General features: G+C 42.7%; 1 protein-coding gene across 2 annotated transcripts in view; it reads left to right on the forward strand.

Moving 5' to 3' along the window:
* Positions 1 to 1,555: 1,555 nt before the first annotated feature.
* zfyve16 (zinc finger, FYVE domain containing 16) overlaps positions 1,556 to 18,156 on the forward strand; it is a 30,958-nt gene continuing 14,357 nt past the window's right edge. Inside the window, exons 1-7 of one of the 2 annotated variants that reach the window (XM_083794278.1) lie at positions 1,556 to 1,758; positions 3,676 to 3,771; positions 5,024 to 7,236; positions 8,014 to 8,110; positions 16,271 to 16,453; positions 17,170 to 17,297; positions 17,850 to 18,060. In XM_083794278.1, the coding sequence (XP_083650404.1) occupies positions 3,702 to 3,771; positions 5,024 to 7,236; positions 8,014 to 8,110; positions 16,271 to 16,453; positions 17,170 to 17,297; positions 17,850 to 18,060 (2,902 nt within the window). In that variant the 5' untranslated portion in view covers positions 1,556 to 1,758; positions 3,676 to 3,701. The remainder of the gene's footprint in view (positions 1,759 to 3,675; positions 3,772 to 5,023; positions 7,237 to 8,013; positions 8,111 to 16,270; positions 16,454 to 17,169; positions 17,298 to 17,849; positions 18,061 to 18,156) is intronic. The other variant, XM_083794279.1, reaches the window with a different exon arrangement.

Here is an 18,156-nt window from a genome sequence, read left to right on the forward strand (position 1 = left end):
TGCTGAGTCATTATTTTGTTGGACACAAATGTAATAGTCTACTCTAGATGGAAGGGGTCCATATAGGGTGGATTTTCTTAATCCTTGAAGTGTGTATTTTAAGATTCTGCAGGTATAAATAATGTCCCATGGTCTTCATTTTTAAACCTTTCTTACATACTGACTATAGGCCTACCTTTTGAAGGAAACAACCTGTAATGATTCAAGGGCGACCATCTCTAGTGTAGAAGTCTTCATCTAAACCTTTGGGGTGGTGGGTGAGGATCCATCGAGTCGCAATCACATATACCAACACACAGTGATGCATTACACAATACACATACATTCTAAAGTTTATTACACACACAGATAAAGATATACAGTAGGACAGTGGATCTATGACGTCCATAGTAGATTATGGAAGAACAGAATGAGCATGCAGGAACATGCTTGTTCTCATCTCATATCACATTGTACATGCAGTCAGTCTCTCTGAAGCAGTAGTAGACAATCAACATGTCATGGTTATCAATATGCTTATGCATATAAATGTGTTGTCACTGAGTCAGGCAGCTGAGGCCGTACCATAACACAACCTACAGAGACCAATGAACGCATTTTTCAGTTAAAAGTATTAGGTTATAGTCTTAGTTGTATGGAAAAAGAAAAATCACACCTGTGTGAGAGGGGCGCTCTTATACTCACATCATCATACAGTACATCATCTCATTCTGGCCAATCACAATTTGCGTCTTCACTTTTATCTTCAATTACTTTACTCAGCTAATCAAATCATCAGGTTCACACAGTATAGGGTTCACACTTCACACGATCCCTCTCTGCTCTCTCTCCTCCTGGGTTGTGTACCACCGGCCTATAACGGGGTACCACCGCAGGAGGGCGCCAAGGAACAGGCAAAGTCTTCTAACAGTACTAGACTATTTTACAGGCTTGTACTGCTGCCTCGCGGTTAAGAGAGTGAGAATCAATTGCAATTTGCAGCATTCTTAATATTCATTATTATTATTTTCATAGACTTTGCATATAACTGAAACTCCGTACACTGCGTACAGTGAAGAAGTCTCACGTCACTTACGGTACTTTTTCAACAGAATCTTTGACCTCCTACAATTTTTTTTTGGTGCTATCCTTTGGAATAAGTATTTTACTGTACTCTGTTGCTCGTTTTACATTTATGTCTAATAAACTATTAGACCAATAAATCAAACAAACATGTTTAATGTTTTAGAGTAGACTGGAGTCGACAATCAACGATCCAATTTTCTTTGCAGTTCACAGATCCGGTTTAGAAAGGATTCGGAAACGGTCTGTGTGCGTTGTGGGGCGGGGCTCTAGACCGGATTTGAGCACCGAACAGCCAATAGAAACCACAGGATTTTCTGTCGACGTTATACTCTGTCCGTCCGTCCCGTACGGACGGTGTCGCGCGCCAAAAATAGCCGATCTACAAGCTCACGACGCGTCGCTTGGCGACGCGTTGTGAGCTTGTATATCGGCTATGTTCGTACGGCGAAGTACAACTCGAGTTACTACCACTTCGGTGCTATTATTCAAGATGGCCGACTGAGTGTTGAGACAAACAGACAAGATTCTCTGCGAAGAAAAGAAAGCTTTTATCTTTTAGAAAAACAAACCATTCAGAGAACAATGACATTGTGTCGTCATCTTTAATTAATCAATCTGTGATTAATTGCTTCTTAAATGGGACAACGGTGACGGATACCAGTCCACGAAGGGATGGAATAAAACAGTTGTGAGGTAAATAAAATGTCCTATTATACTATTGATGTTGGCTATAATTAGTAAAGACAACGCTGTTGTTATTATGAATAATTATATTTATATGTGGATGGTTGTAGATAAAGCTGTCTTAAAATCCTGGTGTTTTTGTGTATTTTGTGATGGGTAAGTAATAATAATTTAGCTCGTGTTATTTAAACGCCAAGCTTGTTTTGTTTGTAGGATATCTGTAGCTGATGATATTACAGTTGCATTATTGTATTCTAATACATATTCCTTTGTGTTATAACATATGAATACATTTATTCTTAACCCCCATTACATTAATGACGACGATATATTCATTTATGGGGGTTATTTTATGCTCCGTCGTACCACAGTGTCGCTTGCCGAAAATAGCTCACTGCTCACATGAGGTGTGTGTGTGTGTGTGTGTGTGTGTGTGTGTGTGTGTGTGTGTGTTTAATAACCTGTTGCTGCAGAGACAGAGCCTGAGCCTCTTTTTGCTAATGTTTTAATACTGGATTCCACACACACCTGTGGTCTGAAGAAGATAAACTGTTACACATTTGGAGCAAAGTTTCCCACAGTAATGCTATAGGGCATAATGGTGTTACTGTTAACTGCCAAAAATCTATCTATCTATCTATCTATCTATCTATCTATCTAACTATCTATCTGGTCTTCTTTTTTGTTATTTTTTCAAATTGGAATAACATTATTAATAGCAGTATTCATAACAATGTATTAATAGTATTTAATTGATTGAAGTTTTTATTTCACAGTATGCAGAATGGGTACAAACGAAAGTCAATACAAAAACTGTTATTGTGGACACCATGATTAAGCATTACACTTGTTTTACGACAGAGTCCACCATTTTCAATTAATCAGAAAATGGTTTCAAATGGGTAACCAGAATGAAAAAACACACCCATGCCATGCCCCCAGCGGTTCTTGTATCCGTCGCACTGAGGTTAATAAGTTGGGTTTAGGCATAGATTTGACTGAGGTTATGCTTAGGAATACCTGGCGGCGGCGACTGTAACCCATTCTGAGGTCGCCCAAGGTAACTTGTATTCGTGTAACATTAAAATGTATTGTGACACCCCCCCCCCCCCAACAACAACAACACCACCACCCACATGGATTCATTGGAATGTGTGCCAAAAATACTCAGTGATAAGGAAACCAGGATGAGGAAGTGGGAGTTGGCTTGGGGGAAAAAAGCACAAAACAACACAAAGAACATATCATTCTGCTTTCAGGAACTTTCAGTGTGCGTGCGTGCGTGTGGTGCCAAGGAACTTATTCCCGTCAGATATGTTTCCGTTCCAACATTGTGTGTGCGCACTATGCAGGTCATAGATTTAGACTTGCACTCGCAGTGGCACAAATCTTTGAATGTATATCCTTTCAGAGTGAACGTTTTTAACTCAAATCTTTGCTTCTGAGGGGTTCCTGGAACAACATATTTTCAGATGGGGGCCGGTCGGTGGCCAATTACATATAACTTTGGGGGTCCTTGGCATGAAATATTGAGCACCACTGATACAGAAACATGAGGTTTTTCAGAAAATTGTCAGGATTTAGAAGACATTTTTAAAATTCCGACTTTGACTTGAGTTGTGTTCTAAACAGATTGCCTCTGGGGCCACTTACTAATATTGCCTTATTTTGTAGAACTTTCCCTAGGTTTACGCAAAGGTTAAAAATGTCATTTAGATCGCATGGTATGTAGACAGGCCAGGTTCGTTTGTTGACCTGGTATCCTATACTTTGTGTAGTTTATTTATTTATTATATTACATTTTATGATCCTAGATGACGATTTCTATGCATTTGATGTATTACCTTGTGTGAATCGCTCTGCTAAATGCCTAAATTGTAAGTTATCTTTCAGCTGATCACTGATCATAATATTTATGCTTTTTAGGGAGTGGAGGAGAGAGAGACCACAGCATGGACAGCTTCTTCAAGGCTGCTGTGTGTGATCTGGACCAACTTCTTGATGAGTTTGAACTCCATACAGGTAATGGTCATTTAAAAAACACACACTGTCTTTGCCACACCCGCGCAGGCTATGAAAACCTGAATTTGTCATTTGAAATGACAAATTCAGGTTGGTCAGGAATTTATCTGAGACATAGAAAGACCTGAGGGCCGATTCTACAAATGCCTTCTAAATCAGAAATTCACCTTTTCAGACTTGCATTCCCTACCTAAACCTAATTCCACCCCCCTAATTATATTTTCCTAATAACATTGTTTTGTAAAGCGACTTTGAGTACTACAAAAGCACTATATAAATGTTATTACTGTCTGTTTCTTCTACCAGTACTTCATTGTTCATAGATTTAAAGATGTTTTATAGCTACTGACCTTTGTTCATAATGTACTATCTCATCCACGCTTTGAAATTGACCCTGATTTTCAATAGGATTTAGAGGTGTTACATGGTCTTTATATTATGACAATTATATAAACACATGTCAAAATAGGTAAATATTTTTGTTTTTATCTAGCTATGCAGAATTGGGAAATATGCATTTTATCGGTGGTTTATGTCCTATGATGGGGCGGCTGTGGCTCAGGAGATAGAGCAGGTCGTCCAATGATCCATGGGTCGGTGGATCGAATCCCGGCTCCTCCTGTCTACATGTCGAAGTGTCCTTTGGCAAGATATTGAACCCCACATTGCCTCCAGTGGTTGCCACCGTTGGTGTGGGAAGTGAGGACGCTGGCAATTGGCATTGACTGTTATAGTCTATAAAAATGCAATCCATTATTATTATTATGATAAACTGTTCTGCCAAGTACACCAGCTTTTAGCCTGAAATTCATATTACATTCATAGCACGTTGAAGACTTTGAACTTAAGTCACGTTTTCCCCCAAAACAAATAGCGTGCGTGTGTGCGGCTGTGCACGCCTGCATGCGTAAAGAGGTGGTCAGGTACTGACTCTGTGAGTAGCTTAGTTAAGAGCTGAAGGATAGATAGTTTTTCTTGAGGTTGTATAAATATATTCTTGGCCGAGAAGAATTGATAAAATGTTGATACATTGATACATTTCCTGTTTTTGAAAAAAGAAGAATTTTAATAGGGCTGGCAATATATTATATTGATTTCACATTGAGACTAGACCAAAAACAAAAGATATTACATATAATTCAGCTAATACAAAAACATGTATTACCATGGCAGCAAACAGTTTTGAAGCAATCTATGAACCGATTGTGTTTCTGACTTACATTGTTGTCTTTCTCTCATTTTTGACATACAGATACAGAACTTGACTGCAAGTCAGTGTACCTAAAGCCCCCGTCATACCCCTTCTCCTCCCTGGGCTCACAATGCTACTCCTCAGAAGACTCCACGGTTGCTCAGAACCTCCCTGACCTCAACGCTCTGCACTATGACTCTGCCCTAGTACGCTCCTCCTCTGACCAGTACCCCCCCACCGGCTCTGGGGGTGAGGGCAGTGGTGGGGAGCTCACCGGTCTCACCGGAGTCGACCTCCTGTCCTCGGTGGACTGTCGGCCGACAAAGTGCTCGGCGCCTCCGTGCCCGGACCGAGCTCTGAAGCCGGTGTGTGACCTGGTCAGTGACGCCAGCTCTGCCATGCTGGTCAACAACAGCCATGATGCCTTCGGTGAGCTGGACATGGCGGAGAGGCAGATGGAGGAAGACGGGGAGTTGCTGGTGGACTTTGGCAGCCCTCTGGTTACTATTCCTGCTGAGGATCTTGGGAGACTAAGCCTCGGTGCCAGCAGTATGGATAATGAGCAAACATCTGGACTGCTAGGAGGACTGGATTCCCTGGAGCCAGTTGGTGGATATAGCACCTCTCTCAGCCTTCTGGATGTAATTCTTCCGGCTGCGCTGGAGCGGGGCTGTGAGTCTGCAGATGGCTCACTATCGCAGAACTCCACTCAATCTGCTGAGAAAGAGGCTGAGGAGGAAGTAGATATGACCTGCATGATGAACCAGCAACTTGAGCCCCCACTAGACCACGGTGAACGAAAAAGCATCCACCTTGCCGCTGAGAACATAGGAGAGGATTTCACCATAGCACGACACAAAGAGGACGAGCCTCGAGAATACGACGGTGAAAAGTCTCCTGCAACTCCTGATCCCTCGGCGAGTGAAGTGGGCGGCTGTTCTTGCCTGCCCATAGCCGTGTCGATGTGTGGAGCTCTGGTGAACGCCAGAACCCCACGTGATGATGATGATGATGATGATAAATGTGCACAACAGACCACGGGGCAGGGCAGTGAGCCTGGGATGTCTGAGTGCCGACAGGTGAATTCACTGTCAGCTCTGGCCACCCGGGAGGAATCGGATATGTCGAGTTCAAAGATGCTCGTCAATGCAATAGGAAGTAGTAGCTCTAGTGTTGTGTCCACAGACAATTGGGTTGTAGCTGGCAGTGTAGCGGAAGCGCTCGTCGTCTCCCAGTCCCAGAACGTTGCACATTCCTTCCGGCCTCAGCGGACTGCAGATGGCAGCGTGGTGTCACTGGAAGAGCAGCAGCTCTGTCCTGAACCTTCCGGTGCCCCTGCTGCTTTTGACGTCGCCTCGTCGCCCCACCAGTCCACCCCGATTCCAAAAAACAATCCCTCCTCCGAGTTCGTCTTCGACTATCTACCCGAGAGCGAGCAGGCGGAGCTGCTGGTCACGGACGAGGAGTTGGACGCGTTCTTGCGAGCCCACTCTGAGGCGGAGCAGCAGGGCGAAGGTGTCTTCTACCAGAGTGGGTTTGGCCAGTGGAGTCAGGACGAGGGCTTCTCGGAGGGCAACGGCGATCTGGAAGAGAGGCTTGTGGAAGAAGAGCTGAAGAGCTGTGTCAAGGGCAGGCGGGAGGAATGTGAAGGTCTGGCGGTGGCGGAAGAAAGTGATAAAATAACAAGTGTGGCCGTAGATGGGAGTTTTAATTCTACGTTGCCCTCACTCTCCCAGGACTCCTGCAGTCCCTATCCACAAGAGCCAGAGCTTGCATCCACAACAAGCCAGTCAGACACTAGCAGCCCAACACAGTCCCAGCACCACGGCAGTTTAGAATCGCACTCCTCCTACGGAGGAGCGAGACCCAAACAGCCACACTGCCAAACTCCAAGATCTCCTCCAATGGCGGGAGAGGAGCAGTCTCCCAGTGACTCTTCAGAAGACCCGGCGGCTCCCGTAGCCGAGGAGAACCGCCTCTCCTCTCCACCAAACCCCGGTCCCGCAGAGGGGCCTTCCTCCGACAGCAATGAGCCTAGCCCTGCGTACTGCCCTCAGGAACATTACGAGGACACCGGCGCGTACGATGAACTCTCTGATCCTCCGCCGTACCAGGCGGAACCACCCGGAGACGGGGCGGGAACGGAGGAGCTGGAGGGGCTCGGATGCAGGCAGCCTAACTGGCTACCAGACGCCGAGGCCCCGAACTGCATGAACTGCTGGCAGAGATTCACCTTTACCAAGAGGAGGCATCACTGTCGAGCCTGCGGGAAGGTATGTCAATATCCAATGCAAAAATAAATGTGGCTTACAGGGCTCCCAGTTAAAACGTTTCGACAAAAAATAAGTACTCATTCTTTTTAGAAGAATACTTTTTAGTCATAATGTTAACGAAAGCAAACTCCATCTGCCCGCAATATTTATTTACCTGCCACAGTCGGGCAGTCAGGCAGCTGTGAGTGTGACCGCCACTCACAGAGTTACAGACCTGCAAATGTCCATTTGGACCCCTGGTGGTCCCTGGACCTGATGTTGAGAACCAGTGGTTTAACCAGTGTAGACTGATGTTTTTGGCACTGTAAAATGGCACATTATTATTAGGTCTGTGTGTGGGGATTGTGTATTGTCCTTGGATGCCTTCATGTGAGTGTGCCGAATGTTTTTATTTACATTTGTTACATGAAGAATGTTATCATTGGGGCCCCTATTTATAAATAAAGTTGTCGATAAAAAAAAAAAAAATTAAAAAATGTCTCCAGAACTAAATATAGCTCCCGTAGAGTCACTCTGAGAACGGGGCCATGAGTCAGCACTTCTCTCTCCCCCCCCCCCCCCTCGGTTTACTGTCAGTACATCTCCACTCTGCTGAAGAAGCTGGAGCTACATTATGAGGAGGAATGTGACGCCACTGATTAAAAAGCATGCGCTAGCTACGACTCCCAGCATTCTATTATCATATCTTCATTTTAACGTTCCGTTCCAGTGTTGCATGATGTTCAGCGTGTGTGATGATGCCTTCTTGTTCCTGACTGTGTTCTCGTCCCGTGGCAGGTCTACTGCGCCGTGTGCTGCAGCCGGAAATGTAAACTTAAATACCTGGAGAAAGAGGCCCGTGTCTGCATCATCTGCTTTGATACCATACAGAGAGGTAATGCACCGTTTCATTGATTGATTGAATACTGCATTAACAGTTTTCAAATAGTGCAGCGTTCTGATTATGCAACGATGCCAAAAGGATAACGCAACAAGCCCTAAGGGCTTGTTTTCATTGTGGTCCTGTGTGTTCAATTCATCGAGACACTTAAAGACGTTTAATAACATCAACACCATCATCCTCTTCTCTTTGGAAGATTCGTGTCATTCGTGTCATCATTTCTACTGGTTTTTATAATACATAATTCTTGAATGTGTAGGAAATTAAGAATATTTAAAGGGGAATGAAACCCCCTGTGTTAGACTTTCATAGTTGCAGTGGTGGAAAAAGTACTCATATTTTGTTACTTAAGTAAAAGTATCAATACTACAATCAATGTAGAAATACTCTGTTACAAGTAAAAGTCAAAATTGACTTGAGTTAAAGTACAAAAGTATCAAAATATACTTAAAGTACCAAAAGTAAAAGTACTCATTGTGCAGAATGTCCCAGTTATATTTTACAACGTGTTGTGTGCTTGTAGATCCGCTATTTTTAAATAGCCAAAGTTCAAATAGGGCTGAAGTGGTTAATGTGTGTCTTGTGATAATAATCTAAATTCACAAAGTAACTAGTAAGTAATGTTTTTAAATAATTGTGGTGGAGTAAAAAATACAATATATGTCTCTGAGCTGCTGTGAAGTAAAAGTATAGAACATTGGAAATATAAGCAAATACCTCAAAAGTGTAATTAAGTACAGTACCTATAGTAAATCTACTTGGTTACTTTCTACTACTGCATACTGTAGTTGTGTCCAGATGCCAAGGGCATTCCAATGTGAAAGCATGATAGACAGTATTGTTGACACACCTAAAGACTAAACACACCCCATTATTAAATTTGATTAGCTGCATCTGCATTGCCCACATCATAGTGCACTATAAGGTCAGTGTGATGCAGTCTGCCACCATGTTTTTACCCCACTGTACGTAGTTTTTAACCTGAAGTGAACCTGAACTACAAAGTAAGCCTAGGGTTTCATACCCACCACTTTCAACCCCAGCATCCATATTCTGGGGGGTGGGCATTTTAGCCAAAACATAGCAGATCTACAAGCTCACTGTGAGCGTGAACTGCACATCGCCGAGAGATTTGGTGTAGAGGGAGTCTAGACTCTAGAGGGTTTAACTGGCTCAGCGAAAAGCTAACACTTGAAAGTAAACATCTGAAATTGCAATCTTGTTTGCCATTTGAGGTATTTATAGGATTTCTTTAACCCATTGATGTCTGAGGCCGAATCTGGGAACGCCTTCTAGGGCCTGACCTAAGGTTTCTGAGGGCGGGTACCGTCCTAAAGTCGGTTCTTCGGTGCTACTGAAAATCTCTGACGAGCCAAAATCATTTCGGCACTACAGCGCCGAAACAGCGGTAAAATAGTAGTATGAATCGGCCCTAAAGATGCTGGGCTACTGCAGTGCATTTGTTAATACTATACATACTGTACATGCCCGGCCTGAGGGGGTAAGACACCAAAAGGGGTTCCCGCCCAGAATGGGTTAAAAAGTGCAGAATTAACATAATTTGCATAATTTGTACTTTAAGCAAGACATACTGTATTGTTCTCTACGTTGCCCTCACTCTCCCAGGACTCCTGCAGTCCCTATCCACAAGAGCCAACGCTTGCATCCACAACAAGCCAGTCAGACACTAGCCCCTCTTGGAATTGATGAATTAAAAGTGTGCAGACATTTGCCTGACCTGAAAACTGTTTCACGCTACACTACACTATAGTGTCTAGCAATGATTACTATCAAAATATAGAGTCTAGAGAGAGAGAGCAACTGACAGAAAGATATATGATGACCACACACACACACACACACACACACACACACACACACACACACAAGTAAGTAACTAGGGTGAACATTCAGCAAAAGTTGCAGATCTACAAGCTCACAACATGTGGCATTGCAACGTGTTGTGAGCTTGTAAACCCCCAAAGAGAGAGAGAGATAGGGTTGTTCTGTTTTAAGTATTCATGTTTGCGCACATTCTTCTCAGTCCACGCTGTCAAAACAGGTTTGTCTTGGTCATTTGCCACACCAAATTGGTGACCTACTTTGGTGAAGACTGTACCTCCAGTGTCACTTCATGTGACTTCAGGTCACCAACATTTGCACTGATCCCATCAAGATCCTTTAAGGACAGTTTGGGCTAATTGTACGGGCACTGGGATCTGGAGCAGAATAATATTGAAAATTAAAATAGCGGTCAGATTCAATAGATCACCACTGGTGCTACTGAAGTACAATATTGTATGCAAAACCAAAGGTTGTGGTCTCATCCCATAGAATATTATATCATGCTGCCCTTGAGTCAATCAATCAATCTGTCACATCACATTACAGGTAATTGGGGTGAAGCTTGTGATTGTGCAGACGAGAGGATAGAGAGAGAGGAGAGCGGGAGACGAGACACAAAGTGCATCCTATGTAACTAATCTGCATAATAAGTTAAGGATGCATCCAGTTTGTGTCTATTTGATACAGTGACTGATCAGATGGTTGCAATTGATCTTAAATTTTATGTTTATATAATTTAAAAAAACAATACGAGGCCCACTGTATTTGAAATTCCCCAAAAATGTAGTTATCTTTAGTTACCTTTAGTTATCATGTTTGTCCTAGTGATGACAACAATAAAATGCCACACTACATTTCCAAGTTTTCACCGTTCAGATGTGTCTCCATTATACACTAAGAAACCAGTTCAATACAGTAGGTATATGCTATTTCCAACTACTGATTTAACAAACATGCAAAATGGTAAATGGTAAATGGTGCATTTATATAGCGCCTTTATCCAAGGCGCTTTACAGAGATTGTGCATTACATTCACCCATTCACACACACATTCATACACCGATGGCAGCGGAAACCATGCAAGGCACCAACTAGCACATCGGGAGCAATTAGGGGTTCAGTGTCTTGCTCAAGGACACTTCGACAGTAACTCTGGGGAAGCCCGGGTTCGAACTGGCAACCTTACGGTTACCATCCAGGCACTCTACCCCTGAGCCACCGCCGCCCCTTGCAACCTGGCATGACTAAACATGCAACTATTGTGGGCATTTTAATAATATTTCACAGTTTCAAAGAAATTTAATCGCTATCAAAATGTTCAAATATAAGGAAAATAGCAGATATACAAGCTCGCAACGCAGTATAATGTGCTGTGAGCTTGTAGATTGGCTCTTTCCTGTGAATGTAGAGCTTAAGTATAATGTACGGCTTACGTAGTTAACGTGAATATTTAAGGCTATTCGCATGTTATATGATCATTCAAATTGAAGTGCACATGAAACCGCAATGACATGTACCAACTTGCAATATAAGTTTATTTTGTTGTGCATGCAACTGTTGTCTAGTGGCTACCCTATTTTGTTTGCTTACTATGGAATATACTATGAGAACGGAACCTTCTACATGTAAATATAGCGAGACCAAAGCACTGCTGTCACAGTCACACACCTAAGACCTACTTTGAGGCAGGTATGAAATTAGATTCTTCAGCAGGCTGGTCGCGTTCACATGGCCTACATGGAGTGACACGGAAAAGAATGCACGGGGCAAAGTATTGAGGCTCTGCTTAAGGTGAACCTTCTGTTGATATTTCTTCTCTTTAAAAGAATTATCCCACGTTTTTGCAACCCATTTTTTCACCCAGTGTCAATTATCTAATGTAATCGTGTGCGCTACACTTCCTCTGCCAACCTGAGGGGGCAGCGGACTGACCTCATGATTCCTTTTATGCACGAGGACGAGTCCAAGCTGCTTCTTTTCACCTGACAGGGGAGAGTTTCCCCGGCCGTACGTAGCGCGTGGAAGGAACACGTTATTCCGACCAGTTCCCTTCCCCTCCATCAGGCGCGCCGGCTGGCCAGGGGGAGGTAGTTTAGAGACCAGGATTACTGCATATTCTTTGTGAGGGTAGCTACCTTCTGTTGATATTTCTTGATCAATAAAATACGATACCCTTGATTGATCCCTGGAGGTAGATTCAGGTGTCTTAGCAGCAGAGGTACAGTACAGCTACAGTGCAGGTCAAATATAATAAGACTTGATGGCAGTGTTGCCAAATATAAGGAGGAAAAACAAGCAACCAGGTCCATGAAAACGAGCCCAAAAGCGTGTGCGACTGGGTCACACGTTAATCCTGTATACATTGGCTATTACTAGCCGATCTACAAGTTCACAACATGTTATGTTTTAAACACGATTCTAGCCACGCAAATCTGGTACCTGGGGGTTGTTGGAACAAAATGTTTTCAGAGGGTTCCGTGGACAAATACATATTAGTTTGGGTGTCCTTGACATGAAAATGTTTGAGAACCAAAGTTTCAACCATAATGCAAAAAAGAAAAACATTGGAAGGAAAGCCCAAATAAGCAACGACACCACAAAAAAAAAACGAAAACCGCAACTACCAATATTTACAAACGACTTACCAGAAAAACAAGCCCACAGTCGCTTATAGGAAGCAGACATGGCGGCACTGCACCGTCTGCACGATAGATTGGGGTCCCAGTCTGTGGCCTAATGCATTGCATATCTATCACACTTGGAGTCCTAGAAATTTTTTTTTCTTCGAAATATGAGAATACCTTTTTTGCTTTTGAAACCCATGTGTCCCAATTTGTTGCGTTTTGTTCCTGTGCTTTGCGATGAGAGCACCCAGCACCACAGCCAGAATAACTGCATGAACGCACAGGGGAGGAGGGAGGCAGGAGTAACAGGATAGATAGATGGATGGGAGGAGGAGGGAGAGAGATGGATGCAGAAGGGGGCGTTATAGGACACTCCTATATGTCCTTGGCTGTGTGTGTGTGTGTGTGTGTGTGCGTGTGCGTGTGCGTGCGTGCGCGCGATGCTCACACAACACTGGGAGAACGCCAAGAAGTCTGACCAAACAGCCCCGTGAGAGCTGTTTTGACCATAATGATGCAGTCGCCCCCTCCCACACTCACACCTATCAGGATGGAGAGGAGAGTCTTGAGATGTCGGTTCACACACACCCGTTAGCCAGAGTGTGGATAACATGGCTACTGGCTAGCAGGGCTGTCTGTGCCAGACTCCGTCAAGTAAACATAAACAAGCAGTTTGTAGTGAGTAAGGGCTGAGCTTCGCTACGATGGAGGGGGGGCTGATGAAGGGGGGGCTGCCTGAGTTGTTTTTGTCAGAGGGCGAGTATGAGGTAAGGAAGGAGCAGACATCTGTATCTCTTTGTCATTCTGTAATGTCTCTCTGTTTTGCTGCCTGATTTATACGCTTTCATACAATGGGTGTCCAGCCAAAAATAAAATGCATATTTACAAGCTTGCGATGGGTCAAGCATGTGTCCTGCTGGGAGCTTGTAGATTGGCTATTTTTGGTGCGCTACATCTTCACATGACTAAGTATAAATCAGGGTTAAGCTGGAGTCTAGGCTATATACTGTAGGCTTGACAAATTATAACCTATTTGACATGATTATGAGCAGAACCGTTTCAGATTTTCACTGACGGATTGTAAAATAAGGTCACTCGCAAATCTAGTTCTATGGCTTGCCGTTTGCTTGTTTAATTGTTATGGATTTATTTTATGTAGCAATAGTTTTACATGAATGTGGCTTCTGATTACTTGAAGCATTTTTTAATCATTTTTCTCTTTGAATTGTGTTAATAATTCAGTCACAGTACAGTCACACTTTGGGATATTTCTTGGGCACTACGCATTGTCATACACTGTGTGACATTACTCATCCTAGCTATTAGGAGCAGTAGGCACTATTAATACAGCACCCAGGGAGCAGTTAGGGGTTAAGTGTCTTGCTCAGGGACACTTCGACACTTTATTATGTATCGACCTTCTCCTTCCCAGATGGTCTCTCTACCTCATATGTATTATATTTCTTTCTATTTGCTATCTTATTTAATTGTTTATTTCGTCATTGATTGGGGGCCAATCAAAACATCCATGCCTGCGTTTGAGTATCACTGCTGTAGAGTGTGGGATCTGTTGTTTTTGCTGTAGGACTTTAGCGGAATCGTCTATTGGCATGGTTTTAGCATAAAACACAGTTTCCCCCCCCCCCATGTTGCCCACATACAGCTATAGTATTACCTGGAAAAAGGAACCTGTGATCCAGTGGATCTAAGTAGTTAATATTTAGTCATAAGCTCTTGCTAATACCTTTCATTGGTTAAATATTAATGAACAACACAGACAGACTTAACCACTTTTCAACCTGGCGTCACTATTTTGCGTCATTGCCATTATAAGCTAAAATAGTGACAGCTTATTGCAATCAGTCTAGGAGGGCATTATTTTGTATTAATATTTGACTGCAATAAATCTGTGTCACCTCCATATTAACTTTTCAGAAAACAAAGCATTAAATGTTAGTTTTTCTTTGTATTTGCTCCTGCTTCTAGTAGAACTACTAACTTGAAACAGCATTATCATTAATATGTATCACAGAGCCTGTGACAAACCTAATCCACATGACACAACATTTGTCCCTGGACTGATGATCGCATAAACATAAAATGACTTTTCTTTTAGTTCTCTTCTCCAGTCCCTCCCTAACATGTTAGTCTATTTTTTATTGACGTAATTGTCAGTACTGTATATTTAGTCATAGTTTTAATCACCATAGCTTAGTTTTTATTTAGAAATCAAAACTGAACTGCGGGGATCCTTGAGATAAAGAACAAAAAGCTCATGTAATGACATCTCTCTTCAGTGGTGGAAAAAGTACTCAATTGTTTTACTTAAGTAAAAATATCAATACTGCAATGTAGAACTACTCCGTTACAAGTAAAAGTCCAGAATTCAAAATGTACTTGAATAAAAGTGCACAAGTATTGGTATAAAAAATTTACTTAAAGTAGAAAGTACTACTAGTACAAGTTTTCAAAGCGTCTACAAATCAGACACATTGTGAGCTTGTACATCGTCTATTTTCAAATGGTCAATGTGTATATATGGCTGAAGTGGTTAATGTATGTCTTGTAATAATAATCAAGATCTACAAAGTAACTAAAGTTTTCCAATAAGTAGTGGAGTAAAAGTACAATGTAGTAGAGTAGAAGTAAAAATACTGACATTTTAAAGTACTCCAGTAAAGTAAAATAAAAAATCCTCAAAATTGTACTAGTAGTACAGTTAGTAGTATTAAAGCGCAAATAACATGCATTTTAAAACGGCTTTTAATATTTAATATCATATTGTCTATGTCCCTCAATGTTATTTCTAATGGTTTGAGCCTCAATCACCACTCTGATATAACCAGTCCTTGTCATTTCTTTCTTGTTCTTGATTATTGTAAGTCGCTCTGGATTAAGAGCGTCTGCTAAATGCCTAAATTGTAAATTGTAAATTGGACTTTCAAAGCAGTTTTAGCTGCAGTACCACAATGTCCTGAGGTGGTGGGGGTGCTGATATGCAGATTATTTAATATTTGAGTCATTATAATACTGACGCTAGATAAAACCAGGCTTGTTTCCATTCTATGCCAGCTTGGAAAATCAACAATGGTGGACATTGTAAACAAAGTGGAAATGCAAATTTGGAACTGAAGAACAGGAGGAATTATACAAAGTAGGGTGACATTGATGACATCACGATGAGGCCAAAATCAGTCGAGCTGTTCCTGAGAGCAATTTCCATTAAAACACCCATATGATATGAAAGCCTGATTGTTCAAAAGTGGTTATTTGTGGGGATAGAAAACACATATGGGAGCCGCAAAAACACAAAATAAATTGAAAAAGTTGAATTTTATGTTATAGGTCCTTTAAATGTTATTGTCTTTTTTATGTCCAATGTATTTGTATTTAGTTCATAAAGTTAACATAACTATAATGAAAGGCATTTGAAACGCATTTGAAATTAAATAAAAAATGTTACTTTTCAAGATTCCAATTCTAAAAACAGCAAAAAAAAAAAAAGGATTTCCATTCAAATAATAGCACAAATAGCTTGTAGATCGGCTTATCTTTTGCTACGACAGCATTCTGCTACAGTATGTGGCCACTCTGGGAGCGAGTGTGATACTACAGTGGCCCAGTCTCCATCGTCGAACGTTGCCCACCCCTTGCTTTACACCCCTGTCTCTCTCCCCCTGTGTAGCCCAGGCCCTAGAGCGGATGATGAGTCCCACGTCGGGCCCCAGCCCCAACCCCAACGTCCCGTCAGAATACTGCAGCACCATACCCCCCCTGCAGCAGGCCCGTGCCGCCGGCACTCTAAACTCTCCACCGCCCACCGTCATGGTGCCCGTGTCTGTTCTCAAACAGCCGAGCAACACCGACAGTACGACACACCACTTATATTATAATTCCTACTCATCGTATAGTGGCTGGGCGATGTGACTGCTGGGCGATCCATAATATCACCATTTTTTTTTGGCCTTCAATTTTCGATTAACCCATTCTGACCTGAGATCAGATTCATACGAGGTTTCCGCCGGACACACACTGTGTCTGATGAACCCATTCTGACCTGAGATCAGATTCTAAAAAATGTCAGTCGTTCTTCGATTTTTTTCAAAAATAGCTAAAGCATAACATGATGCTGACACCAAAATGGGTGCCCGGTCAGAATGGGTTAATGAGATATTTTCTTCTTTTTTTATATAGTGAATATAGCAGATCTACAAGCTCACAATGGCCCGGTCGCTTTGCGGCACGTTGTGAGCTTGTAGATCGGCTATTTTTTATATTTTTTGTACGCCGCCATTGACGAATGACGAATGTATAATTCAAGAGGTTAATCGGACTAATCGATGTGATCAATTATAACAAAATCCATTTAAAATGTTTCATGTCGACTCGTCGATATGCATACAATCGATTAATGAATCGACTTGTCGGTTAATTGCCCAGCCCTAACTCTCATAACAAATACACGTAGTTCCAGTTGAATCAGACTCTCAGATTTCAGTCAGTGCAGATGATAAGTGTTATGCATATAATGGGCGTGTGTGTGTGAGTGTTGAGGACTGCCCGTTGCTTTGTCTCGGTCTCCAGGCTGTCCTCGGGAACAGAAGCGGGTGTGGTTCGCCGACGGCATCCTGCCCAACGGAGAGGTGGCCGACACCACCAAGCTGACGCTGAACACCAGCCGCCGGAGCCCCCAGGACGCAGACCCCCACACCGTAAGTTAGTGCTTCCCAAACATTTTCATATCAAGAACCCCCCAGATTGACACTAAAATAGCCTGCGGACCCCTATAAGAGAAGATCTTTACGGCTATAGCAGAGATTCTCAACCCGTTTAATTTCAAGGACCCCCAGTTTGACATGCATTAGTCTACGGACCCCCATTTAATGGCATTTCTATCTCTGGGACCCCCACTTTATATTGTAAAATCAAGGTTAATTTAACTCTGAGAGTGTACAAATGGTTCCATTTGTACACTCTTTGTGTATTATTAGATCATTAAAACTCCTTCAGTGCCACCTGGTGGTCACCAGTTTAGGCTCTGAGTGCCAATTCTCCCATTATAAAAAAAGAGAGGGCGTTTCTTTTTTTTATTTTATTATTTTATTACGTCTTGTCGGGATTGGCACCCATTACAAAGACGTCTAGAAGACGGGATTACGGTTTTGGCACTTAAACAGTTTAATTATCAACCACCTCCTCTTCTACCATCTTCATTCAAAATGACTTCATTAAATGATCAGTTAAACAGACCTTTTGTCCTTCAGTCTGGTTCAGAGGGCAGGGCTGAAGACGGCCTATCCACGCCCGAGGCCTGTGCAGCAGCAGAGGTGGTGCGCCCGCTGGTGTCTGGACCCTGGGACTTTGCGCTGCTGTGTGGCGTGGGACCCTCGGTGAGGAAGACCCCCAGCCTGCTGCCAGACAACGAGGACGAGCTGCCCCCGTTGCTCATCACCACCGGAGAGGAGGGTCCAGGAGGTAACACATGTGCCTGTTTCCTCTAAATAGCTCTACCTTTTTGGATCTGCTGTTTTCGGCATAAGAGTGCTATTGCCTCAAAACGGGCGTACAAAA

This window comes from Protomyctophum parallelum (genome assembly GCF_964188405.1).
Source record: "Protomyctophum parallelum genome assembly, chromosome: 21".
NCBI lineage: Eukaryota > Metazoa > Chordata > Actinopteri > Myctophiformes > Myctophidae > Protomyctophum > Protomyctophum parallelum.